Source organism: Lynx canadensis, chromosome B2 (genome assembly GCF_007474595.2).
Source record: "Lynx canadensis isolate LIC74 chromosome B2, mLynCan4.pri.v2, whole genome shotgun sequence".
Classification (NCBI taxonomy): Eukaryota; Metazoa; Chordata; class Mammalia; order Carnivora; family Felidae; genus Lynx; species Lynx canadensis.
The window spans coordinates 105,947,168-105,975,144 of record NC_044307.1 but is presented as its reverse complement, the minus strand read 5'-3'; the positions used below and the strand labels follow the sequence as shown (position 1 = coordinate 105,975,144).

Genomic DNA, 27,977 nt, shown 5'->3' with positions numbered 1-27,977 from the left:
GGATGCAAAAAGACTACAACTCCCAGAAAACACTACAACCCAGACTGGCATGGAGCGGTGCATGCTGGGAGCCTTTTCCTTCCCGGGGACAGAGGAAGAGCTTTTTTGAATGTGTGGAAGCGAAAGTATTTTGGAGTCGTCAGGTTTTTTTTTCTTGGTTAACTGTGAACTTCTGGATATAGGGAGAGCCTGCCTCAGTCTTTCAGGCCGGTAAAGGTAATCGACGGTGCGCGTGCCCTTCTCTGCCCGAGAGCCAGAAGGAGTTAGCTGCGGACCCGAAGAGGAAGCCAAGCATAGGACTGTGTGGCCGCGGCCGGATCTTCGGGCCGGTAGGAACTAACGGTCCCAACCCTTATTCCCCCAGCCTAAACTTTAACCCACTCAGTGCCTGCGCTGGTTTTGGTTCCTGGACGTTGGCGCCGACTTTTGGGCACACTTGGCCTTGCGGCATTCGGCCCTTACGGCTTCTCTTACCACCTACCTACCCTGGCATCTGTCACCAGCCTCATTACATCTCTCACCCACTTGTCTGATCACACTATTTGGGAGTTCAGGCGTATCCCTCTGAGTCTAGCCGTGCCCCAGCCCCGGGAAAAGAAGAAAGTCTAGGCATGACGTTGGTTCAGCTGGTGGTTTGGGAGAATTTCGTTCTAAAATCGAAGACTATTTTCACTTGTCTTAAGGGGAATAAGAAAATTAAGGACCATGTAGGGAGTTCTTATGAAACTAAATTTATTTGATGGGAATTTCCTTATTTTTCTTTTCCTGTTTGTTTTAAAATAATCCTTAACTGGACAAAGATTGTGGCAGTGATGGCTTTTTAAAAATTCTAACAAAATCACATTTTGTCGGCATCCAGTATTTTATTAGTCCATAAAACCTTAAAAAGACTGCCAGTTTAGTACAGTTCATTTTATAGATTGAGCCTCAAAGAGATGAGATGTTTTACCCTAAAATTTTGAAACCTGAAATTGTAATCCAGGTCTCTTGGCTCTGGAATTGGTGCTCTTTTCTACCATGGTCAACTTTGAGTTGAGAGGACAGCCTCTCAAAAGGTTTGCCTAACCATTTTCTGGCTGTGGTGACCTATCTGAGCCAGGGTTTCCTCCAGATAGAATGATGATAATGTACTTAAATTACTTTGATGTACCTAAAGCTTTTTAACTGTTAACTACTGAGTTAAGATGTGTTTATTTACCCTCCCCATTGTTAACAACTTTAAGTTTCTGTATTTAGATACTTTAGGTGATAAGGTTTTTTGTTTTTTGTAAAAAACCTTAACTGAGTTTCCCTGAACTGAGTTATCTTACTTGGACAATTTTATAAACATTTTTTTTTCCTTTATCTCAGACCAGACATGTTTTTTGAAATACTTTAAATATTGGGGTGCCTGGGTGGCTCATTCGGTTAAGTGTCTGACTTTGGCTCAGGTCATGATCTCACGGTTTGTGAGTTCGAGCCCCACATCAGGCTCTGTGCTGACAGCTCAGAGCCTGGAGCCTGCTTCGGATTCTGTGTCTCCCCCTCTCTCTGCCCCTCCCCTACTCACGCTCTGTGTCTCTCTGTCTCTCAATAATAAATAAATGTTAAAAAAATTATTAAATACTTTAAATATTATGTATTTTAATTTGAATTATTACTGCCTTTGTTTTATTGAAACCATAAACTTGAAATATAGTAGTGAAATTTTGGTTCAGATTTGTAAATAAGTTTGTATATTTGAGGAACAATTAAGTTCATTGAAGATATCTTCATCTAAACAATCCAGTTTTAAGTAAATACTTGTTAAAAATGTGTTCCAAATCATTTTATAAAGTGCATTTCTTTTTCTTCGGTCTTATTTTCAAACTTAACATAGTATTACATTTTTTTTCTAGCTCCCTGATGTACTATGCTTTCTTGTGATATTTGTGGTGAAACAGTAACCTCAGAACCAGACATGAAGGCTCACCTTCTAATTGTTCACATGGAAAATGAAGTTATATGTCCATTTTGCAAGTTGTCAGGCATGAATTATGATGAAATGTGTTTTCATATTGAAACTGCTCATTTTGAGCAGAATGAACTCGAAAGAAGCTTTGCAAGGATCAATACAATACAGTATAGAACTTCAGATAACAGGAAGGACAACACTTTACAATGTAGAATGGAAGTTAATTCTAGTGTCCATTCAGCTTGTGCATCTAATCATCCAAAAATTTCGGCTCAAAGCCTGCCTAATGATGGTACTTTAAAACAGAAAGCCTTTTATTCAGAGAACTTAACTGAGGCTAGAAAGTTCCTCAAAAGTAAGGAAAAAGAGTGTGACCTATCCAAAATAAAAGGATCAATTTATGAAACAACATATAGTCCTCCAGAATGTCCCTTCTGTGGAAGAATAGAAGATTGTAGTCAAGATATGGAAAATCATGTGAAAACAAAACATGCTAATCTTTTAGACACTCCATCAGAAGGTAAGATGTTAATATTATGTAATAAGTAACAGTAGTCCTGGTTTAATATGTGGTATCCTAAAAGTTGGCTTGTAAATCAAATTATTGCCAATGTGTTTTGAAATTCAGTTTATATTTATGGTAATATCCATTTGCTATTATTGCAATATAAAAAATACTATTATGGAAAAGAATTTTGATTCAGATAATAAGTGTTTCAACTACATTGAGAGTAGTTTTAAAACCTTTCTGAGGAGAAATACACTTAGTCATTTTCCAAGGGGCATTCTTTTACTTCTAGCTCAGTGGCATCTGAACTGGCTTGGGCTCTGATTTCCTGTGGTTCTGAGTTTGACTCTTTTAGATCAGAGAATGCACTCTGTGATTTTAGCTCTTTTAAATGTATTGAAGCTTCTTTTATCTCCCGAGATACTGTATATGATCTATCTTGGTACATGTTCCATGGACACTTGGGAAAGAAAAGTATATTCTGCTTTTGTTGGGTTGAATGTTCTAAATTTGTCACTTAGATCATTTTGTTTGTATTCAGATCTGCCGTATCCTTGCTGATTTCCTATCTAGTAGTTCTACTAGTTTTTGAAAGTGGGCTGTTGTGGTTCACAATTATAATTGTGTAGTTGTCTATTTTTTCTTTCAGCTCTATCAGGCTTTATTTCATGTATTTGGAGGCTCTGTTGCTGATGCATACAGTACATTGAGAATCCTCTCTTTTTCCTTACTGTTGAGTTTTAAGAATAATTTATTTGGGATACAAGTGCTTGATCAGATATGTGTTTCACAGGTATTTTTTCCCAGCCTGGAATTTGTCTTCTCATTCTCTTAACAATGTCTTTCCCAGAGCAGAAATTTTCACTTTTAATGAAGTGCAACTTCCTTGATTTCTTCTTTCATGGATTGTGCTTTGGATGTTGTTTCTAAAAACTCATCACCAAACCTAAAGTCACCTTTCCTATCTTCTAGAAGTTTTATAGTTTTGAATTTTACACTCAAGTCTGTGTTGCATTTAAGTTGCATTTAATATTTTAAAAGGGGTAAGGAGAGTATTTAGATTCATTTTTTTAAAATTAATAAGTGTTATTTTTTCAACGTTTATTTATTTTTGAGACAGAGAGAGACAGAGCATGAACGGGGGAGGGGCAGAGAGAGAGGGAGACACAGAATCGGAAACAGGCTCCAGGCTCTGAGCCATCAGCCCAGAGCCTGACGCGGGGCTCGAACTCCCGGACCGCGAGATCGTGACCTGGCTGAAGTCGGACCCTTAACCGACTGCGCCATCCAGGCGCCCCAATAAGTGTTATTTTTTAAAACCATTTCAGGTTCACAACAAAATTAGGTAGAAAGTACAGAGAATACCCATATACTCACTGTCCCCGTATACTTATATCCTGTTTCACTATCATTATCTGTATCAGGTGATACATGTGTTATAATCAGTGAACTTACAATGACCCATCATTATCACCCAAAGTCAACAGTGTCCATTAAGTCGACAGTTTCCATTCCATACCTTAATGGAAGGTCTATATAATTCACTCTTGGTGTTATATATTTTACAAGTTTTGACAAATGTGTAATAACAAATACCATTTTAGTTATCATGCAGAGTAGTTTCACTTCCCTAAAAATCTTCTGTGCTTCACCTACTCATTCCTCCCCTACTCCCAACCTACTCCTGGCAATCACTGATCTTTTTAGTATTTCCGTATTTTTGCCTTTTTCAGAATGTCATTGGAATCATACAGTATATAGCTTTTTTAGGTTGGTTTCTTTTACTTAGTAATGTGCATTTCGGTTTTCTCTACATCTTTTCATGGCTTGACAGCTCTTTTTTTTTTTTTTTTTAAGGGATGAATAATATTGCATTGTCTGAATGTACCAGAGTATATTTATCCATTCACCTACCAAGGAACATCTTGGTTGTTTCCAAGTTTTGGCAGTTAGAAATAAAGCTGCTATAAACATCCAGGTGCAGGTTTTTGTATGGACAGAAATTTTCGATTCTTTTGGGTAAATACTAAGGAATGTGATTACTAGATTGTGTAATAATAGTGTGTTTAATTTTAACAAGAAACTGCCAAACTCTGAAAGAGTGGCAACACCATTTTGCATTGCCACCAGCTGTGAATGAGAGTTCCTGTTGCTCCACATCCTCATCAGCATTTGGTATTGTCAGTATTCCAGATTGTGGCCATTCTGATATTTGTGTTGTGATATCTCAATTTAATTTTAAGTGCTGCTCATTAATATAACATGGGTATCTTTTCAAATGCTTAATTACCATCTGTATATCTTCTTTGGTGAAGTATCTGTGAAAGTCTTTGGCCCACATTTTAATCTTGTATTTTGTTTTCTTACTGCTGATTTTTAAGAGTTCTTTGTATATTTTGGATAACAGATCTTTATTACATGTATCTTTTGCAAATATTTTCTCCCATTCTGTGGCTTCACTTCCTATCCTCTTTGACATTGTTTTTTGCAGAGTAGAAATTGTTTTTTAATGAAGTCTACCTTATCGATTATGTTATACCTTCATTTTGCCTTTGGTGTTGTTATTGCCATACCCTAAGTCATTTAAGTTTTCTCCTGTTATCTTCTAGGGATGTCATGGTTTTGCATTTTATGTTTAGGTCTATGATCCATTTTCAAGTTAATTTTTTCAAAGGATGTAAGGTCTGACTCTAGATTCATTTTCTTTGCATTTTGATGTCCCCATGTTGCAGCACCATTTGCTGAAAAGATTTTCTTTGCTGCATAGTTTTGCCTTTGCTTCTTTGTCAAAGATTAGTTGACTGGGCTATTAGTCTATTTCTGGGCTCTCTGCTCTGTTCCATTGATCTATTTGTTCTTTTTTCAGTACCACAGTATCTCGATATTATAACTTTATAGTAAGTCTTAAAGTCAGGTAGTGCCAGTCCTTTGACTTTGTTCTTTTTCAATATTGTTTGTATTGGTTATTCTGAATCTTTTGCCTCTTCATATACATTTTAGAATCAGTTTTTTGATATCCATAAAATAACTTGCTGGGATTTTTATTGGAATTGCATAGAATCTATAGATCAAGTTGGAAAAAATAGACATTATGGCAATATTGAGTCTTCCTATTTTGAAGAAGAAATATCTCTCACCTTAGTTGTTCTTTGATTTCTTTCATCAGAATTTTGTATTTTTTCTCATGTGTAGCCTGTGTATTTCGTTAGGTTTTTACCTAAGGGTTTCTTTTTTTTTTTTTTTTTTTAATTTGCCTGATCGTGTCTTGGTCCATTTCATCTAGTTTACAAATTTATGTCATAGTTCATATTATAACTTTATTCTCTTTTAAATGTACATGGGACATGTAGTGATGCCCCCTTTTTATTTCAGAGTTAACAATTTGTGTTCTCTTTTTTCTTAGCTTGACTAGAGGCCTTTTGGTTTCATTGGTTTTCTCTGTTGATTTTCTGTTTTCTCTTTCATTGATTTCTGCTCTAATTTTTTTTCTTCATTATTTCTTCTGCTTATCTTGGGTTTGATTTGTTCTTTTTATAGTTTTCTGAAGTGGAAACTTAGATGCTTTATCTTCTTTTCTGATACATGTGTTCATTGTTCTAAGTTTCCTTCTACGCATTGCTTTTGCTGCATTGCACACATTTTAAGTTGTACTTTCACTTTCATTTATTTTTTTTTAAAGGCTACATTTTTTTTTTTAGGTTTATTTATTTACTTTGAGAGAGGGAGGGAGGGAGGGAGAGAGAGAGAGAGAGAGAAAAAACGAACAAGTGGGGAGGGGCAGAGAGACAGGAAGAGAGAGAATCCCAAGCAGGCTTTGCACGGTCAGCAGAGCCCAATGTGGGGCTTGAACCCACAAACCGTGAAATCATGATCTGAGCTGAAGTTGGACACTTAACCAACTGAGCCACCCATGCACCCTTTAAATTTCATTTAGTTCAAAATTTTAAAATTTCCCTTGGGATTTCTTTGATACATTATTTAGGTGTGTATTTAATTTCCAAGTATTTGGGGATTTTTCAGCTCTTTCTGTTAGTTACTTTTTGTTTATTTCCATTTTAGTCTGAGAGAAGATATTGTATCATTTTAATTCTTTAAATTTCTTAAGATGTAATGGCCTAGATTATGTTTTGTGGCCTAGAATGTGGTCTTAGTGAATGTTTTATTTATTAAAAAAAATTTTTTTTTAATGTTTTTATTTATTTTTGAGACAGAGAGAGACAGAGCATGAGCAGGGGAGGGACAGAGAGAGAGGGAGACACAGAATCTGAAGCAGGCTCCAGGCTCTGAGCAGTCAGCACAGAGCCTGACGCGGGGCTCAAACTCACAGACTGTGAGATCATGACCTGAGCTGAAGTTGGATGCCCAACTGACTGAGCCACCCAGGTGCCTTCTTAGTGAATGTTTTATACAAGCTTGGGCAGAAAGTATATTCTGCTGTTGTTGGATGGACTTGTGTAGAGGTGTCGATTATATCCAGTTGCTTGATGGTACAGTTGAGTTCAATTACTGTATATCCTTACTTATTTCCTCCCGCTGGATTTGTCTACTTCTAAAAGAGGAGTGTTAAAAATTTTCTAACTGTATAATAGCGAATCCATCTGTTTCTTCTTCCAGTTCTGTTAATTTTTGCCTCATGTAGTTTTTTTAATGTTTATCTTTGAGAGAGAAAGAGAGACGGAGTGCCAGTGGAGGAGGGGCAGAGAGAGAAGGAGACACAGAATCCAATGCAGGCCCCAGGTCTGAGCTGTCAGCACAGAGCCCGATGTGGGGCTTGAACTCACAAACCGTGAGATCATGGCCTGAGCTGAAGTCTGACGCTTAACCACCTGAGACACCTAGGTGCCCCTTGCCTCATGTATTTTGACACTCTGTTGTTAGGCACATACACATTAAGGATTATTATGTCTGCTTGGAGTATTGAACCCTCTGTCATTATGTAGTACCCCCCCTTATCCTGGATAATATTCCTTGTTCTGAAATCTGCCCTCTCTGAAATCAATAGAGCTACTCCTGGTACTTTGTTTGTATTTGTTTTTGATTAGTGTTAGCATGCTGCATCTTTCTTCTTTCTTTCACTTTTAATCTGTAAGTGTATTTATATTTAAAGTGAATTTCGTATAGGCAAAATACAGGTACATTTTGTACTTTATTCCACTCTGACAGTCTGTCTTTTGATGGGTATGTTTAGACCAGTGATGTTTAAAGTGATTATTCCTACAGTGGAACTAATATATCTACCATATTTTTTACTGTATTCTATTTTTTGCCCTTGTTCTTTGCTTCTTTTGTTTTCTACTTTTTTTCTGTCTTTTGTGGTTTAATTGAGCATTTCATATGATTTCATTTTATCTCTGTTGGGAAAGACAGTTCATGCATGCAGTCTTTCTACCCCTACTTGGCCACATAAGAATGAACCTTGGGCCCAGAATACTTCCTTATCAAGAGGTAAGAGTCCTCACAGCCTGTGTTTGGAAATAGCTTTCCCTGTTTCAGGCAACAAGTATACTCCTTTGTTTTGCTTAAGCATGTGTGTCATATGGCACCTGCTAGATCTATCCTGTCTCCTTCATTCTACTAGATCTGTCCTTTGTCCTTCATTCTGTGACATAAGAGCAGTGTGTAGAGACCAGTTGCCCTGTGATGGCTGCTGGAAGAGACCCATGGGCCATTGCAGACTAATGTCTAATACTGAAGGTGATCTTATTCTTTCTCTTCTCTGTGTGTTTCTCTATGTTTACTATGAGTTAAATATTCTCTCCATCGCTTGACTGCGTGTTTTCCTTGGTGATTTTGGTCTCAAGATGCAGTGTTTGGACTTCTACTCCTGGTAACAGGCAAGAGATGTCACTTGCTCAATTAATGCTCTCCTTTCTTAGCATATCAGTTATCCTTGTTTTTACTTTTTTTAGTGCTTGGCCTAGAGTTTGCAGTTTTATTAAGAACTAATCTAAGTCTAATTTTAAGTAACACTGTATCACTGTATGAGTACAAGGACCTTATATTAATAAAATATTCCTAATTCCTTCCCTTGTCCTTTGTGTCATCGTTGTCATTTATTTCACATAAATGTAAGCACACATATGTATACATACGTATATATATATATAAATATATATATATATACACACACACACAAATAATTGAATGCATTGTTGCTATTTTTATTTTGAATAAACTTAAGTCTTACATCTTACATCAATTAATGAGAAAAATCAAAGTTTTTATTATACCTTCACCTATGTCTTTTCTGATGCTCTTCCTTTATGGAGATCCATGTTTCTGACTAAGATCATTTTCCTTCTCTCTGAAGAAGTTCTTTTAACATTTTTTGCAAGGCAGGTCTACTGGCAATAATTTCTCTCAATTTTTATTTGTCTGAGAAATTCTTTATTTTTCCTTCACTTTTGACAGATTATTTTGAAGGATATAGAATTTTAGGTTGGTAGAGTTTTTTTTTTTTCTGGAAAATTTAAATATTTCACTCCTGTCTTTTATTAGTTGAATGCCTTCTGAGAAGTCATATGTAATTTTCATATTTGTTTCTCTATAAGTAGGGTGTTTTTTTTCCTCTGGCTTCTTCCGAGACTTTTTATCTTTGACTTTCTGAAGTTTGAATATGATATGCCTAGAAGTAGTTGTTTTGGCATTTACTATGCTTGGTGTTTTTTGAGCTTCCAAGATCTATAGTTTGATGTCTGACATTAATTTGGGGATGTTCTCAGTCATCATTGCTTTAAATAATACTTTTGTTCCTTTCTTTCTCTCCTGGTGTTCCTATTTTGTGTATGTTACACCTTTTGCAGTTGTCCCACAGTTTTTGGATATGCGGGATATTGAGGGGTTTTTTTTGTTTTTTAGGGTTTTTTTTTTTATCTTTTTCTCTTTACGTTTTGGGAAATTTTATGTTTCTCATTTCATTTTGGGAAATATCTCTTGTCATATCCTCACACACAGAGATTCTTTCCTCAGCCGTATTCAGCCTACTAATGAGCCCAAGTGTTTGATCTTTAGCATTTCTTTCTTTTTTTTCATGTCACTTCTATTAACTTTTGAAGATTTATAGCACTTAAATCATGTTTGCTTATGTGTATGAAGGTTAAAAAAATTTTTTTCCCAGAAAATTCAAGAGCAACCAATTCATCATCAAGTAAAGTAAAAATTGGGTTTCTTTCTAAATTAGTCCAAAGTAGCATTTAGGAACTTAGTTGTAGGTTGCAATGTTGGCACCATGGCAAAACCAAGTGTAGGGGTGGATCTGGGTTTGTTTTGGTTTTCTTTTCAGTATCTGATGCTCCTGGATTAAGTTCTGAAAATGGCCCAATTTTAAGGCAGGGATCTGCTTGGATTCCAGCAGGGATATGCTTGGGTTGGATGCTGCAGGGTGAGGCACATTTTGTGGGACTCATGTCAACTTCCTATTAGTTATCAAAGTAAAAAAATTCATCGTGTCCTCCTTTGTGTTCTGTGGAACTCAGCTCAGTATTGCAAGATTCTTCCAATTCCACCAAATCCGTTCACAGACTGGGATCTTTCTTATCACAATTTCCAGTGTAGCTCCAAATTTTTTATAGTTGTGAGCAAACCATTCCAGCAGGGACATGTTCTTAATCAGCTCATATACCTGTCCTGTCAGTGAAATGAGATTTATCATCTTATTCTGCAGTTAGAGAATTTTCTCCTCTTCTGTGCCTTGACAATAAGGAATATTTCTCATTATATCCAGATTTTCATAAACTGTTAGAATCTTTACAGCTCCCACTTCCAAAACCTTTAATGTATCTTCGGCTCCAAAACAGTACTTGTCTGTTCTTGGCTGATTTCACCCAAGTATTCAATTAATTTCTCTTTTTGAATGAATTTCATTGGAAGGAACATCAGTAGATAACTCAATAGCTTGTTTTTCATTTTCACCGCCATGGGGTATATCAACTAATTTTAAATCTTTTGATTGCAGCCTCTGACCAGACATATCAGATTGACTTAGTTCAGTTTTAAAGTCAGCTGATCCAGCTAAAATGAGACGAGTCACATCTACTTTGTGAAAATAAACAGCTTCATAGCAGTCTCAGCTACTTTCTAAATACTATTATTCCACTTCCAGACCAGGCCTTACATGCATGGTTGCTTAGCTCAGTCCTTTCACTATGGGTTCCTCTTTCATGACTGACATAAGGTCTTGGCCTTGGGGAGGTACTGCCTCTGTCCTGGGCAAGCTGCACCTCTCTGCTTGCAGTACTGCTTGATAAATGCAGCTCTTTGATCTTCTGCTCCCAAACAGGCTATGATCCCAATTCCAAGCTTTATGCTGAATGCTCTATGCTTAATTTCACATCTCACCACTTAGTTTGGGGGGAGGGTACTGAGAATTTAGTTCCTAAAATGGCCCCTACTTACCATTTTGATTTTCCTTTACACTTTTCTTTTCTTGCTCTGACTATAGATCTGCATGTTTATTATTAACTTTTTCTTTTATTATCGTGGTAAGAGAGATTTGTGCTTTTGTTCAGTCTTCCATTTTGACCCTAGAAGTAGAAAATAGCTTTAAATCCAACTACAGAGATCTTTGATGTATTTAATAAGGTTAGTGGGCAGTGGACATTCTTTGACTTAGGGTGAAAAATCTAAAAGTTTTAAAAATAAAACCAACTGAACTATATCTCTAAAACAGACCATGATCAACCACTGTATGACTGTCCTATATGTGGGCTCATCTGTACAAATTACCATATTCTCCAGGAACATGTTGACTTACATTTGGAAGAAAGCAGCTTTGGACAAGGTATGTTGATATATTTCAAAATAAGAATCTCATGGTTTAATTTCTACTTCCTACGATACATCTAATTTTTGGAGTAGTGATATAGAGAAAAAAAGTAATGTAGCTTCAACTTTTTAGAAGTTGTTTCACAGAAAAGTTGTATGGGATGAATTGTTGTAACCAACAACTAAACTCGTGGTGTGTACCCAGAGTTTTGCCCCAGAACACCAATATTGAGAAAATAGTGATATATGGTATAATTTTTAAAAATCTGTTTGATGAAGTTGAGGCTTCATGAAAGGCTTAATGAACTAGGAAGCTGTCAAATGGCACATAAAATTTAAAAAGTATATATGAACTATATGACTTAAACGTTTTTCAGGTTCATTTCCAATTTGCCTAGTTTCTAATACTATAGCTTATTAGTTTTGTTAGTGACTCTACAATTTTTTCTCTGCCTCCTATCTTTTTAAATAGTGGCATTGATTAAGTAATCATTGTGGTACATTACAAGTGGAAAGATTCTATATGAGTTTCAGAGTTCCACTGAAATAAGACCCTAAGAGCAACCAATTGTATTCTATTGGGTTTTAGTTTCTTAAGTTACATTGTTATCTCCTGTTAATTCAGGGGTCTTTAGTGTCCATTATTATTGTTCCTAATACCAGTCAGTGAGTTTCATGGACAACATTTCCTTGCTCACTCAGCCTAATCCCCAAATGAAAATTATTGGAACAAAGATGGAACAGTCCTCCCATTCTGGTAGTTCTCTCCTAACTACAGTGGGAAAATAACTCTCTGAAGCTGAATGTCCACTAATTCTTATTTTGTTTATGATAGACTTTGTACGGGTACATAAATTATTCTGTAAGCCTATAGTGGATAATGAAAAGTATGGCCTGAGTGAATCACTGTAGATAGCATCAAAATACTCTAAAAACCAGTTGGAAACTGCTTATCTCTAGCAGTGAAAGTGGGGACCAAATAACTAAATAGGAAGATGTGATAGAAGCTGAGAGATTTGGAAGGAAAGAAAGAATATTCAAATACATATTAAACTATCAAATTGGAGGTCAGGGAAACAAGATGCTGGCCAGAAGCTACTGACTAATGGATCTGTGGGATATTGGCTAGAGAGGAAACAGGGCAAAATGTTACAAAGTTGTACTATTTGTTTGAGATCAGACTGTAATTAAGCGGCACTTTGCAAACATATTTTTATGCTCTTTATTATTTCCTTTTCTCCCCTCAGTTTATTTTAAATGCCAACCTGCCTTATTTGTGTTAGTAAAGAACACCAATGAAGAGTATTACTTAATATCTCCAAGTTCTGGTTTCCTTAATAGAGAATACCTAACTTCCTAAGTTTGTTACGAGGATCAAATGAGGTAATTAATGAAAAATGCTTGTCACAGCCTAACTACCCAGTGAATAGTAGGGATTTACATGGAGGTTCTACACTTATGGAAGCTGTTCACGTTCTGCCAGAAATAGTGCTTCCATGACATCACAGTCATGAATAAATATCAAAATAATAGCATATACTCCCATTTAAAAATATGAAGTAACATATAATAAGTAAGATTTATATTCAGAAGTTATTTTATTCTAAACATTAAAACTATCTAATAGGCATAGATAGAGTCCAGTGTTCTAGAGATCTAGAATTGGCTCATCAGCTTCAACAAGAAGAAGACAGAAAGAGGAGATCTGAAGAATCACAACAAGAAATGGGAGAATTTCAGAAGCTGCAGGTACAAAGATTAAATAACAATGTAATATTTTGCTTTGGTGGAGTTCTTTTCAAACAGTCTGTCAAGACTGCAGCCTATTATTTTTGTCCGTGTTGATATACAAAATATTTTTTGTAAATATTTATTTATTTTGAGAGAGCAAGAGAGCACAAGCAGGGGAGGGGCAGAGAGAAGGGGAGAGAGAATCCCAAGTAGGCTTTGCACTGGCAGCACAGAGCTAGACACGGGGCTTGATCCCACAAAGAGTGAGATCATGACCTGAGCTGAAATCAAGAGTCGGATGCTTAACTGACTAAGCCACCCAGGCGCCCCCCAAAGTATTTTTTTTTTTTACATATACATTTTATAATTCATAACAGCCACCATTTGTAAGTACTTACTCTGGTCATGTATTGAGATAAGCACTTCATATATAGTATCTTAAAATCTTTACAACTCCATAAGTGACAGATGAAGAAATGGAGACAAAGAGTGCTTACATAGCCTGGATTCAAACTCATGTAAATTGATAGGGCAAATTAGGGAACTGAGACTCAGAATTTAACTGTTTGTACAGATTTTTAAACATTACTCTTTCTGAAGCTCAATGCTAATCAATTTACTCTCCCATCTGAGTGTTACTCTTAACGATTGCAATTCAGGCACTCAAAAAGAGCAATTTTTAATGGAAAATGCGTTTTTGATGATATTTGAGGCTTTATCTTAGGTTGATGGTGGTATCTGCTGAACTAAACTGGCAGCAGCTATATATATATGTATATGTGTTTTTTATTTATTTATTTTTTTTTAAGTAGTCTTCATGCTCAGAGCAGGGCTTGAACTCAACCTGAGATCAAGAGTTTTATGCTCTGCTGAGCCAGCCAGGTGCCCCGAATGCGTTTACATTTTTAATAGATGTTTCTACTTTTTTCAATCCTAATTGCTGTGGACTATGGTGTTATCTGTGCTAATAATGCTCAGAGTTTCTAAATGTTCTTTTTCCATGTGCTGATAGGATTATGTATAAATAAAAAGGATTTATGATTGAATAGGTTTGAAAGTATTCAGTTAAGCAGGTTTGTATACTTCAAGATTTCTCAGAACCTTTAATATTCTAATGTGCATTGTACATAATCATAATTTTCTCAGATTTACTTGACTTCTGAGTTTGTCTTCTCAGATACCTCACGTAGGACTGTGCAATTCTCGCTTTGGAATATCTGATTTAGGCTATTTTTCTCCTTGGTGATTCATTTATTTGCAAAACATTTTCCCACTAGGATTCAGAGGAGGAAAATAAGTTGGCGTTTCCTCAGTTTTTTTTACCTTACATAATTTTCAACATTATCAATACACAAGGTTTCCAGTATTTAAGGGAGTTTGTTATGTAACTTAGCAAGTTGTTTAGATTTCAAAACTTTTTCCATAGAGGCTGTGTTATACATTTGAGATTCTCTATCCAGTATGCAAAAAAAAAAAAAAAACCCAATTAATTTACTATGTAGAATTATTGCCTGAATGAAGTATGGATTAAGTAAGCCTTCATAAACTAGCCTCAGAATCAAATAACAAATACTGACAAATTTTCTTCAATAAATCAGTGCTATATTCAGAACTCATCTGCCTTTTTCAGTATGTTTAGTAGGAAGACAGGATTCACTACTTTCCCTACTACAAGGAAAGCAAATCTCTCGCTCTGGTGGTGGTTTATAGAGAAAGGCTGTCATTAACTCAGGGATGTGTGTGTGTGTGTGTGTGTGTGTGTGTATTTATCTTTAATAAAAATCTTTAAGTTGATTTGTATAAAAGTCTATAAACCAGAATGTTTCAAGATGCATTTCCAAATAAAATTGTACGTTTCCATCCTCACTGAGGTAAAGAGGCATAAAAATTAAGTGATTCATTTTTATGTTTGATAGAGACAATATGGTTTAGATAATTCTGGAGGATACAAACAACAGCAACTACGTAATATGGAGATAGAAGTCAATAGGGGAAGAATGCATCCATCTGAATTTCATAGAAGAAAAGCTGATATGATGGAATCACTAGCTATTGGTATTGATGATGGAAAAACAAAAACTTCTGGTGAGTTCTTAAACATCCAAACCATTATTTTAATATTTCATATGTCAACGAAGTAATAATAAGAATTATTTGAATTTTGCTTAATTTTTGTAAGCCATAGTTTATCTACTTTTAGGTGAGACTGTTCAAATAATTATTTCAAAATAAACCATTTTTTAAATTTCTGTACTTCTATTTTTATGATGAATTAATCACTTAAAAATATCTCCTTATCAATATAAGTATCCATTCCATGCTGTAACATTTAATAATCAATTATATAGCATTTTAATTGTTCTTTTTCTTGATTCTAAGTCTTATCTTTTAAAGTTCCTTGGAAATGGTTTACATATATTTCTATCTTTCGTATGCTAGGCACAACTACAACACTTGGTTCATTTAATTGTTTTGATTTATTGACTCTCATCTTGTTAAGGACAAAACCCATTTTCCCATAGGATACCCTCAATTCAAATGAAAAGAATCCAGTGATTGCCTTTTTCGTGCCACATACTGTAGGACAAAGTATCAGCTACCCAATTAAGACCTTCCTGCCCATAAACTTCACAGAATCTGTAGAGTAAATACAGTATACACAAAAAACTGTAGTGTTCTGCCGTGACAGAATATACCTAATGCGTAGGAGGCACAGCAAATAAATGTGGTGAGGGTTCAGAGAAAGAGGACCTTTGTGTTTGGGTTTTGGAATCAGGAAAGGGGTCTATAAAGACATGAGCATTTGATCTTTGGAGTGTCTGTAGGGTTTCAAAATACCCTGTAGGGTATTTTGGTATTACAGGATTGCATGGAGGGAAGGGACAGAGTCTGATATACCCTGTCCTAACATCTTGTTTATCCATATTGTAGCACTTACTATAACAGTCTGAGTCCACGAGATTTCAAAGAACATTATTATATATATCTTTTGTAATTTTAGCACTTAGCATAGTGCTAGGTATATAAAAAGTGCTTATCAGATATTATAATTGAATGGAAATTCCATGGGCAAAACGTTTAATGTGTTCGGTTAGGCCACAGCCAAAATTATGTCAAGAAGAATGGTTTGAAAAAAGGTAAGTCAGAAGATAGCTTGTTGTGGGGCTTCATATACCATGGATTATGACCATTCTATAGATAATAGCAAGTTATTGAAGTTTTTAAATTGGGAGCAAATTGATTAGGACTGAGCTTCAGAGAGAGTAATGTCTAGCAGTATGTATAATAATAGATAATAATATCATTCATTCAATAGTACACTTTTATGTGCTCGGCCTGGTAGGTGCAGAAATGAAAGGTGCGATCAATTTCAATTCAATGTAATTAGTAGTGTGCTAGTGTTAGGAAACTTGTATCATAGTAATAAGAAAGACATGAACTAAGGTTGTAACAGTAAAAACATAAAATGGAATTGACAGGATTTAGAAGGGACCCCTGAGGGAGAGACTGATAACTAGAAATATATGAGACAGCCATAGAAAATGTTAGCTTACGCTTCTAAATCTTCTAAATCTGTTTTCTATTTTAGGAATTATTGAAGCACTTTATAGATACTATCAGAATGCTGCCACAGAGGTGAGGCGTGTGTGGCTTTCTACAGAGGTGGATCACTTTCATTCATCTTTTGGTGACAAAGGTTGGGGTTGTGGTTACAGAAATTTCCAAATGCTACTTTCATCATTACTGCGAAATGATGCTTATGATGATTGCTTGAAAGGTATGTGACATACAAGACTCTGAACCTGTCAGCTGATACGATAACATACAGTTGACCCTTGAAAAACACAAGTTTGAACTGCATAGGTGCACTTATACAGAATTGTTTACAGTGCAGTATTGTAAATGTATTTTCCTTATGCTTTTCTTTTTTTTTCCCTTACGATTTTCTTTTCTCTAGTTTACTTTATTGTAAGAATACTGTATATAATATGTATAACATATAAAATATGTGTTAATTGACTGTTAGGTTTATGTTTCTTCATAAGGCTTCCAGTCAACAGTAAGTTATTCGTAGTGAAGTTTTTGACCAGCAAAAACTTTCTTGCGGATTTTTGACTGTGCCGGGGGTCAGTGCCCCAGCCCCTGCATTGTTCAAGGATCAACTATACATATAATATGGAATGAGTTAATAAATAGTATTCACAATTCATAGCTTTAATGAGGAAGCATTTTAGTGGATATTTACATTAAAAGCCTGAATTCATGTTGGAGAAAGAGAAGATGTTGTAATAAAAATGTCAAGAATGATGGTCTTTAAAAAGTGTGTTGTAGGTCCTGTGGAGTATATGGCATATAGCTAAATGGTATGATTCAGTACTTCAGTAACTGTCATGTAACATGTTTGCTTGTATAATTTTAGGTATGTCAATTCCTTGCATTCCAAAAATCCAGTCTATGATTGAAGATGCATGGAAGGAAGGTTTTGATCCTCAGGGTGCCTCTCAACTTAATAACAGGTTACAGGGAACAAAGGCCTGGATCGGAGCATGTGAAGTGTATACACTTCTGACCTCCCTAAGGGTAAAGTATGTACCTAAAAGTCCAAGTTAAGGTTATTGCCATCTCTGGGAAGTTTCCTTTGTTGTTTTTTTCGTTTATCAGAGAGACCGCTAAAAAATAAAATTTAAGTGGCACTGAAACACTTATACTGAAAACCAACAGTTCAGTCCCTATCTCATGTTCCTCTCTGTTCTCAAGTCCTGTTTCTCAGAGGCAGCTGTTACTCCCATTGTTTCTAAATAATATGTGTTCAGGGCCTTTTTTTTTTCTTTTTTTGGTTTATCAGTTTTAGATGTCTGCTGCATTTCTCTGACATGTCCTACCTGTGGTCACCCTCAATCCTTGTAATTTAGTTAAATTTCACTTTTTTAAGTTAAAGTCAGAGTTTACATCATGACTGTATTAATATTATTCATTGCTGATTTTATTTCCTTTCCTGAAAAGCTTTTAAAAAATTTACTTGAATTAAGGATTGCCTTTTCTTTCCCCTTTTACTATTGACTGCATCATGCATGGTCTCAAGCTATTCTAAACACTCCACTTAATGTAATCTGAGGCTTTCCTATTCCTGAACACCTCCTCCTTGAAGTCCTCTATTGTCTTTGCTCTAGTCTGGATTATTTGCCTCCTAGATCCCCTTGAAAGCTATAATCATCTAGCATTTCTTCATTGTTTTCTTGAAGTGGAGTCTGGATTTTTTTCTGGATTCCATGTCTTTATCTTTTTTGGATTACTCTTCTCTTAAACACATCTTTCATTAGGTTCCTAAGGAAAGATGCCTAGTCCTAATTACTTAAATGATAGTTTGGGTGGCTATATTCTTCTAAATTCAAAGTCATTTTCAGATCAAATTAAGTTTTTACCCTAGTGACTTCTAGCAGTCAGTATTACTATTGAGAAGGTAAGATGTCATCTGATTTTCATCCTTTTATGTGTAACCTGCTTATTTTCTCTGAAAGCTTTTTTGCATCATCTCTTAGCCCTGCTGTTACGAAATTTCACTGTGAATGTGAGGCTTCAATACCTTGTATTGGGCATTTGTTTTTCCTTCTGAATCTGGAATTATGAGTTGTAAGATCTCAGTGTAGTGGTTTAGAGCTTGGACTTTGGAGTCTGACTGCCTACAATTGATTCTAGTTTTCCTGCTTATTAGCTGTATGACTTAGTTTGTCTGTAGTCTTGTGCCACCATTGAAAAAAAACATGTAAAAATAACTGCCTCATAGATTTGTAGTAATATTAAATGAGGTCATAAAGTCCTTAGAACTGTGACTGGCATGTACTAAGAGCTCAGAGGTTAACTGTTGTTTGATAATTATGATCTCTCCATTTTTTTTATTCTTCTTTCTAGAACTTTGTTAGTTGGCCAGTGAACCTCGATATTAAGTTTATTGGTTAAGTTTCATTTTTCATCTTTGTTTTTGTTTTACTATCTAGATTTATTCAACTTTATCTCCCAACTATTTTATTCAAATTTGTATCTTAGCAATCATGTTTTTTAATTTTAAGGGTAATTTCATAGCATCATAGTCTTTTATGTTGCAAAAATTTTTTTCCAACATTTTGTTTCTTTCTATTCCTTGCATTTTGTACTTTCTTCTGTGTTAATTTGTTTTCATGTCTATTTTAGTCTTTTGCATTTTGAGGGCTTTCTTCTAACTTTTATAAATCCTTAGTTGTCCATTCCTAGGGTGAGGAATGAGGCACTAAAAAGGTCCTGTAGGATTGCATGGAACTAGCAGATGAGCAGACTATTAGGTAGAAGCTTGCTGTTTGGTTGGGGAACTCTCAAATTTCAATATAGGAAGAGATGTTTTCTCAGAGGCCATTCAGAGAAGAGTTCTCACTCTTCTGCCTTGAGCTCCTGCATTGATGGAGGGGGTGTTTAAGGAGAGATTTGCCTTCTTTATGCAAACTTTCAATTCATTTCACATTTATAGCTGTATTACTACTCTCCCTAATACTTAGTGCCTCTAAGCTTCTAGCCTCTCTGGAATTTTAAGACAGTTGTCTATTTCTTTGCATTCACTTTTATGCTTTCTTTTCTGCTTTTCATTTTCCAAAAATGCAGGGCAGTTTTGTCTGTCTCCATTTGCTTTGTCTTTGGTGTTTGGATCATTTACTCTTTCAGTATTATGTTGTTGGGCTTTCAAGAGGGAACAGAGATAGATGCTTGTGATCATCTTTAATGGAACGTTTGCCATTAAGCTTCATGGCTCTGTGTTTTCCTTTATGTTTGCTTTACATCATTTCTATCATATTAATTGATTAGATTCAGCAGTAAAAAATATTTCTTAACTTTTAAGTAGGAAAACTTCGTATAAGGACTTTCTTGAATTTTTTAAATCAAAAGGACGATTTTAATGCCCTCTAAATTTATTTATTTTTCTTTTTTTCTTCTTGCCAGTCTTTTCACACTTTCAGGTTATGTATATGTCATGTACTGAGTTTTAAATCAGGTTTAAGGAAAGGAAAATTTCTGTCTAAAATACCTGATATATCCAGCTTTTTTCAGGGTGACTGAAATAGTTTAGTCTTTGAGTAAAGCCTTTTCGATGCCCTTCTCTGCATTTGTTTACTACTTGTTTAAATGTCTTCCTTTTCCTGTTTATGAATTATATTCTATAGGGCACTATTCAAATTCTAAATCTAAACATGTGGTCAATTTTCTAACCCAAAAACCCTGTACCTACTTTTTAACAGTTTATCCAGAAATTCATTTCAGCATTTGAAACTCAGTAGTAATCAGTTGAAAGTTACCAACACAAAACTTGCTAAGGCTAAAGATAGCAACCATTATAGTTTTGGTGTATTTGGAGATTTTATTGTTAGGAAAGACAAGGACAGGGTATCCGTGCTATACTTTAAAATGACAGTAAACCTTGTAATTGCTTTTGGTTATACCTGACCTTTTGAAAATAATTGATGAGAAATGTCAACAGTGCTTCTAGTTAAAATAATTTTGTTTACTCAAGGTTGACTTTCTCTTGTGGAAGGGATACCACTGTGGTCTAGTGCCAAATAGGGGATGGGTGGGTGTACAGATGGGAGCACATGCAGGGTTTTTCTGAGATCTTTCCAGGTATTATTTTCTTGTCTATTATTGGAATTTGTGAGAGCCAACAGGAAAAATGTTCAGGGTCTTTTTGACACATGTAAATGGCTATTGCAGAATTAAAATTAGAAGTCAGCTTCTAATTGATCATCAGGTTTAGAGACTTTAGAATGAAAGTTGTGTCTCAGGTTTTATGAAGAGGACTTTTAAAAACCAAATATGGTCCTTATTTACTATTCACGGAGATTTCTATGTCAGAAAAGGTTTGTAACTTTTAGATCAGTCATCAACCTTATTATGAAGTTATTTAAATAATTATTCATAAAATGACAATAAAATTTATATTCATTTTCTTCTTAGGAAAATACTGATGAGACCAAATTAGTTCTAAATTAAAACTTTCTTTTGTATTTGATAACTCCATTGATGAAAATGTTTTAAAAAATATTCTCCAGTGTTATGCTAAGTGAAATAAGCCATACAGAGAAAGACAGATACCATATGGTTTCACTCTTATGTGGATCCTGAGAAACTTAACAGAAACCCATAGGGGAGGGGAAAGAAAAAAAAAAAAAGAGGTTAGAGTGGAAGAGAGCCAAAGCATAAGAGACTCTTAAAAACTGAGAACAAACTGAGGGTTGATGGAGGGTGGGAGGGAGGGGAGGGTGGGTGATGGGTACTGAGGAGGGCACCTTTTGGGATGAGCACTGGGTGTTGTATGGAAACCAATTTGACAATAAACTTCATATATTGAAAAAAATAATAAAAATTAAAAAAATAAAAAATAGTCTCCAAATCCATTTTGTCAATTTTTTATAGGTGCCACATTGTTGATTTTCATAAGTCAACTGGCCCTTTGGGTACACATCCTCGTTTATTTGAATGGATATTGAACTATTATTCTTCAGAGAGAGAAGGGAGTCCAAAAGTAGTGTGTACATCTAAGCCACCTATCTATCTTCAGCATCAAGGTTGGTATAACACTAGATAGTAAGTGTAACTTATAATGCCTTTATAGGACAACTAATTGGCTTTTGCTTTAGGACAGGTTAAGATTATGATAATGGGGAGGGGGAGAGTATTGTGACCTTAGTCTGATTTTCAGAGCTACATTATCATTACAGTACCTTCCTGGGTAACGAAGGGTGCTATCCCTGGCATATTCTGGGCCACCTGTTTCACTCTTCCTTTCTTATTTATCCCTTACTTCTTTTAGGTCTTCACCTCTGTCGCTTCAGTGAGTCCTTCCCTGATCACCTTGTATTTAAAATTCTATCTTGTTATCTCAAACCCTCACCATTGGTATTTTTTGTGTTTCTTCCCTGCTTTATTTTTTTGTATCTAACACAATATATGCTTACTTATTTAACTTGTTTATAGGATATTTCCTCATTTTAGGATATAAACTCCACAAAGGCAGGAATGTTCTGTTTGCTTCTGTAAAGCTAACTTCCTGGAATAGTGCCTAGCACATGGATAGTTGGTAAATTTTGTTGAATGGGTGATTTGAATCAATAGGAATAGGAGAAGTAAATGTTGAGGATTTCATCATTTAGGAATATAAGCTATAAAGATCAAACCCTCTCCATTGAAATTCTAGTATATAAATTTATTTTTGTTGACCTTTTGGAATCATGAGACGTTTTGTTCCATGGTAGGTAGTTTTCAAATGCTTTCATCTGAGATCATTTGAATAAGAAGGATCAAGGGATTAGGAAAGAAAAACTAAAATATATGGCACAGTAGACAGAATTTTTTGTAATGAAGCCTTTAGAAAACAAAAGTTGAACAAGACAAAACTGAAGGTTAGGAAATAGAACTAAAACTATTGTCTTCAGAGTGAGAGAGCTCAAATACCTACAGTCAGAGGGACTGGCAGTATTTATATTCAAAACACACGTGTGCACACACTACATACAGAGAGTATATAATATAGTGTGTGTATGTAGTAACTTATGTCTATACATATAGAAATAGTTATGACACACACACACACACATATACAGCTGTTATTTTATTTTTTGATAGGTCATAGTCGAACAGTTGTTGGAATTGAAGAGAGAAAAAACCGAACATTATGTTTACTAATATTTGATCCTGGATGTCCTTCTCGAGAAATGCAGAAACTATTAAAGCAAGACATGGAGGCTAGCAATCTCAAGCAACTTCGGAAATTTGTAGGAAATTTAAAACATAAGCAATACCAGATAGTGGCAGTAGAGGGTGTTCTTTCTTCAGAGGAGAAAGTTGTAAGTATCTCAATATTTGATTATGTGATGCTTAACAAGTTGAACTTTCAGGAGTTTAAATTTTTTAGTTAAAATCAGTGTTATCCCTTTGTATCTCATTCTGCATTACTAAGTTGGCAAAGATATATTGGTTTTGTATCATTTAATTTCTGGAGTGGGCATCTTTAAATTTCAAATGCTACCTAATGACTTTTTTTACTTTTTTTTTTTCTTTTTTTGAGAGGGAGAGGGCACAAGTGAGCAAGGGACAGAGAGAAAGAGAGACAGAGATAGAGAGACAGAGAAAATCCTACGAGGGGCAGAGAGGGAGAGAGAGAAATGGGCCTCACCCGAAGCAGGGCTTGTGCTCACCTGATGTGGGACTCAAACTCACGAACTGTGAGATCATGACCTGAGCCGAAGTCAGATGCTTAACCAACTGAGCCACCCAGGCGCCCTACCTAATGACTTTCCAATACTTTACTCAGAGCTTCATAAAAATATTTAACTGTATAATATGTAATTGTTAATGTCAGACAAGTAATGAAAGTGGCAACATATATTGTCTAAGGAAACCTAACTTATTCCAAGAAGACCTAATGTATATTGGTCTTAATATAATTATTGTTCATTAAATGTGATTCTTGTGATTCTTAAGGCTCTGTTTTATGCACTTGGACTTACTGGATAATACACAGTTCTAGAATTCAACTTCAGTACAGTTGCCTCTTTATCCCTTACAAGTTAAGTGTTGACTGGTACATTATAGAAGAATTTCTAGAGATTGAAAACCCTCCTCCACTTGGTATAAACTGAAGCTATGTTGTGGCATATCAAGTCTAGAAAATGCACAGTTCCCAGAATCTTAAAAGAAAAAAAAAATGTTCCTATTAGAGTACTCCACATAGATTTGTTTCCCTCTGAGGAGATAAGAGATGACTAGAGAAGAGCATTTATGAAGAGTAACAGGATTATGGGAGGAAGGACTGAAATTGCTTGAAATGAGAGAACTAGAGCAATCTTTTCAGGCTCACAACTTGGGATATAAAGGCTAAGATTGTTTTAAGAGGTTCTTCCATTTAATTATGATATCTTAAAGGTTTCTTTGCAGTGACTTAAATGCCAAAATTGCATTCATTTTTTTCACCCTGTCATAAATTTGGCTGCATAAAGTTAGAGATTAACAAATTTTATTTATTTACTTATTTATTTTTGACTTCTTAAATCCAGTAAACATACTGGGTTTGTCTTAATTCCAGTAAACATACAGTGTTATATTAGTTTCAGGTGTACAATATAGTGATAAAACAATTCTATACATTATTCAGTGCCCATCAAGATGAGTGTACTCTTAATCCCCATCATGTATCCCACCCACTTCCCCTCTGGTAACCATCTGTTTGTTCTCTATAGTTAAGAGTTTATTTTGCTTAATTTTAATCATTGTAAAATACAAAAATGCTTGATAATCAATACACAGATAACTTTTTTGAAAGCATAGTTTTCATGTTAAATATTATCATGGAGCCTGGCTGAACACTTTAGTTAGCTGTTAACTTTCTTGTTTTGAAAACTGAGACAGTAGTAATATTAGAATACTAAAAATGTACATTTGCTACTGCTCCTCTATTCCTTTTTTTTTTTTTTTTTTTGTGAGTCATGGAGAGTAGCTGTGTCTTTGACTGAAAGAATTAGAACTTGGCTGACTATGTGCAATAGTGCCAGATAGAGAAGAAATGATAATATGATATAATTGTAATTTTAATAAAAGCAACACTTTATAATGCTTATTTTATGCTGGGCACCATCATAAGCACTTTACACATATATTAACTAATAGCTGTATGACTGCTCTATAGAGTAGGCACTATTATTTCCATTTTACAAATGAGGATGTTCATGCTCAGAAAAGTTGTTATACTTCTAAAGTCACGCAGCTGCTAAGTGACAGGAGGCAGGATTCCGATTCAGTCCATTTACATCCAGAGTCCTGCCCTATATTGCTTCTTCTGTGAGAATACAAAGTCTCATCATTTTCATGTTTGCTAATTAAGCTTATGTGTGAACAATTCACTTTCATTGTTGAAAACATAGGATGCTATTTTTGAAAAATAAAAAAAAAAATCAGTAAACGTTTTTGCATGTTGCTTTCAAGCCTATGTTTTTGTTTCTTCCTTTTTTTTGTAAATCACTGTGTCTTACAGTTAGTTATTCTGTCATTTTTAACAGTGCTTTTATACACTCTAGGAAGACAGCAAATACTGAAATACTGATTGATCTGGATATCACCAGGTAGAAACCTGCACCTTTAAATAAGGGCACATTAATGACTTTACTTTTATTTCATGTTTGTTTTTGTTTTTTTATAGCTCATTTTAAAACGTCTTTTCCCTAAGTGAGAACTATGATTTTAATTGTAGGAATTTCAGAACAAATTTAGTATTTTTTTTTTTAATTTTTTTTTTTTCAACGTTTATTTATTTTTGGGACAGAGAGAGACAGAGCATGAACGGGGGAGGGGCAGAGAGAGAGGGAGACACAGAATCGGAAGCAGGCTCCAGGCTCTGAGCCATCAGCCCAGAGCCTGACGCGGGGCTCGAACTCACGGAGCGCGAGATCGTGACCTGGCTGAAGTCGGAGGCTTAACCGACTGCGCCACCCAGGCGCCCCCAAATTTAGTATTTTAATTTTTTTTTTTTTTTTTTTTTTCAACGTTTATTTATTTTTGGGACAGAGAGAGAGACAGAGCATGAACGGGCGAGGGGCAGAGAGAGAGGGAGACACAGAATCGGAAACAGGCTCCAGGCTCTGAGCCATCAGCCCAGAGCCTGACGTGGGGCTCGAACTCACGGACCGCGAGATCGTGACCTGGCTGAAGTCGGACGCTTAACCGACTGCGCCACCCAGGCGCCCCCAAATTTAGTATTTTAAAATATTCCAAAATGTAGATGTTTGTAACTGAATTTTATGTTTTGTTCTTCATATTTGGAGTTTAATTAATTACAATATGGTAATAATCATGCAGCTCTTACTCAAGGAGAGGAATCAAGTTTCACAAAAATTTGTTTGATCCTGGCAGCTGTCTTATAATTACCTTAATACATTCCTACCATATTTTGAGTATCTAATAATTCCAAACTGTTGTAGATGTTCAAGTACTTGTTTAGGTGAAAGCATTTATGTTAGAAAATAACTTCTAATGCATTTCAGTTCAGTAATGCATACAAATCTATTTAATAGCCATGTTCCTCAATTCTTTTCATATTTTGATACATTGTGGTTAAATTACATCACTGCATTCTTTGTTTTCCATTGTGTAATCCTTGCACTCTAGATTTAACTTTGTTTTAAATTAGCTTGGTAAATTAGCCTTGATGTAACTCAAGTTCTGAAGATAGAACACGTTTAGAGATAATTTCTTTATCTGTTTATACATGTCTCTTTCTGTGAGCCAGCATTTTTACTTAAAAAATATGGTTTTTTTTATGTTTATTTATTTTTGAGAGAGAGAGAAAGAGAGAGAGGCAGAACGTGAGTCGGGGAGGGGCAGAGAGAGGGAGGCACAGAATCTGAAGCAGGCTCCAGGCTCTGAGCTGTCAGCACAGAGCCCAACACGGGTCTCAAACTCACAGACCGTGAGATCATGACCTGAGCTGAAGTTGAACATTTAACCGACTGAGCCACCCAGGGGCCCTGCATTTTTACTTTTGAATCCTTATTCCTTAAAATAGTGACATTTTCTTTTTACTTTCTGTTTTGTCTTTATCTGGTATTTTTGTTTAATTTCTTTTTTTGCTTGGCCTTAAAAATGTTTATCCCTAATCACCTAAGTTTGAAGTTGTAAGTTTTCTTAAGGAATTTTCATTATCTTGAAAAAATTTCCAGATTTTATTTTTTATGTTCGATAAATAATATGTATTCTAAATAATGGACTTCTTGCTTAAAATTAACAGTTTTTTAAAATTCCTTTTCAAGGCCAGGAGACAAGCATCTCAAGTCTTTACAGCTGAGAAGATTCCTTGAAGAATTAAGCATGTCAGTGACTATGGAATTTTACTTTATTTTCCAAATCGAGATACTAAACTCCCTAATACAACTTACGAGTCTGAATTCTCTAAATACTCAACTTGTAATTTAATTTATAAAATGTCTAAATCATACCTTGAGTATTGTTCAGTAATTATTTCAATAAACTATTTCATTTGCATTATGAATTCTGTGTTTCCTCTCTTATCCGTATTTTAGAAACTGGTTTTGTATGATAGTCATATGTAATATTTATTAGGTCCTTAGTGGTGTTAGGTATTCTTAGTATGTTCCATGTATTAATTAGTTTAATCTTCAAAATAGTTCTGTGAGACAAATTCCGTTAGTCCTGTGAGGAAGCTGAATGTCTGTAAGGTTAGTAATTTGCCCAAGAAAATGATTGTAATCCAGGGTGTGAACCCAGGCTTTCTCATTTCCAAGCTGAAGCTCTTTCCATTATAGCATTCTGCTCTCTTCTCTTGTAAAACATATATAATGAAATTCCCCGCTCATTACTTAGAAATAACCTTAATATTTAACAGAGGGATTTGCTTTTGTTAAGTGTTTATACCTTACCCATACAACTGTGAATTGGAATTTCGTGTTTAATGTGTCCTGTAGGAAAGAAACTTTCAGATTCGTGTTGGATGTATCAAGTAAGGTTGCAAGCAGGCATCCTACTAGAGCCAATTTGAGCAGAAGGGAATTCACTGAAAGATTGTCAAGAGCTCAGAGAAGACACAGGTAACTAAGAAACTGTGCTGGAACAAAGGCAGTTCTAGAGGCTAGATTTACAGCAGAATAATCCGTCTAGGAGCCGAGGTAGAATGTCTCTGTACAAAATTCAGATTCTAGAGAGGGCACATCTGATTGGCAGGAGACTATGCCATGGGACGGTAGATAAGAAAATGGATATTATACAACAACAACCAAAGGCAACACCATGAATAAAAAGAACATACTTGAAGTTTTATAAATATCATCTACTCCATCAAATAGTAAAAGCTGCGTTCCTAAGAATGAATAATAATGCCAATTGGAAAATTCTGGAAATCATCCGTTCTAATACTCTGTCCTTCAGACTGGTAACCAGGCTTCTACTTTATCCTGTTTCATGCCACCATTTCCTCTTATCTAGATAATGTGATAACCCCCTAATTAGTCTCCCAGTCTT

At 35.3% G+C, this 27,977-nt stretch overlaps 1 protein-coding gene and 1 pseudogene across 3 annotated transcripts; one reads left to right on the top strand and one right to left on the bottom strand.

The window, feature by feature from the left end:
• The first annotated feature begins 75 nt into the window (after nt 1–75).
• On the top strand, nt 76–26,984 carry ZUP1 (zinc finger containing ubiquitin peptidase 1). Of its 3 annotated transcripts, XM_030316223.1 has the most exons (11): nt 76–329; nt 1,878–2,453; nt 7,809–7,886; nt 11,110–11,220; nt 12,832–12,953; nt 14,852–15,020; nt 16,525–16,713; nt 17,356–17,521; nt 21,369–21,520; nt 22,578–22,798; nt 26,753–26,984. In XM_030316223.1, the coding sequence occupies exons 2-11, from the start codon at nt 1,892–1,894 to the stop codon at nt 26,798–26,800; spliced, it is 1,818 nt and encodes a 605-aa protein (XP_030172083.1). In that variant the 5' UTR covers nt 76–329; nt 1,878–1,891; the 3' UTR covers nt 26,801–26,984. The 3 variants fall into 3 exon arrangements, with proteins under 3 accessions (XP_030172083.1, XP_030172082.1, XP_030172081.1); XM_030316221.1 differs by lacking the exon at nt 7,809–7,886 and having other exon boundaries at nt 77–329; XM_030316222.1 differs by lacking the exons at nt 7,809–7,886; nt 22,578–22,798.
• Nucleotides 9,860–10,560, bottom strand: LOC115514640 (annotated as a pseudogene).
• Nucleotides 26,985–27,977: the final 993 nt, after the last annotated feature.

What these genes read in the sequence shown, in the direction of transcription:
- ZUP1 (XM_030316223.1), top strand. Translation starts at nt 1,892, where the DNA reads ATGCTTTCTTGTGATATTTGTGGTGAAACAGTAACCTCAGAACCAGAC. An exon ending in GAGAATTTCAGAAGCTGCAG is followed by an intron (nt 12,954 to 14,851) that starts GTACAAAGATTA and finishes TATGTTTGATAG; the next exon opens with AGACAATATGGTTTAGATAA. An exon ending in CTGACCTCCCTAAGGGTAAA is followed by an intron (nt 17,522 to 21,368) that starts GTATGTACCTAA and finishes AATTTTTTATAG; the next exon opens with GTGCCACATTGTTGATTTTC.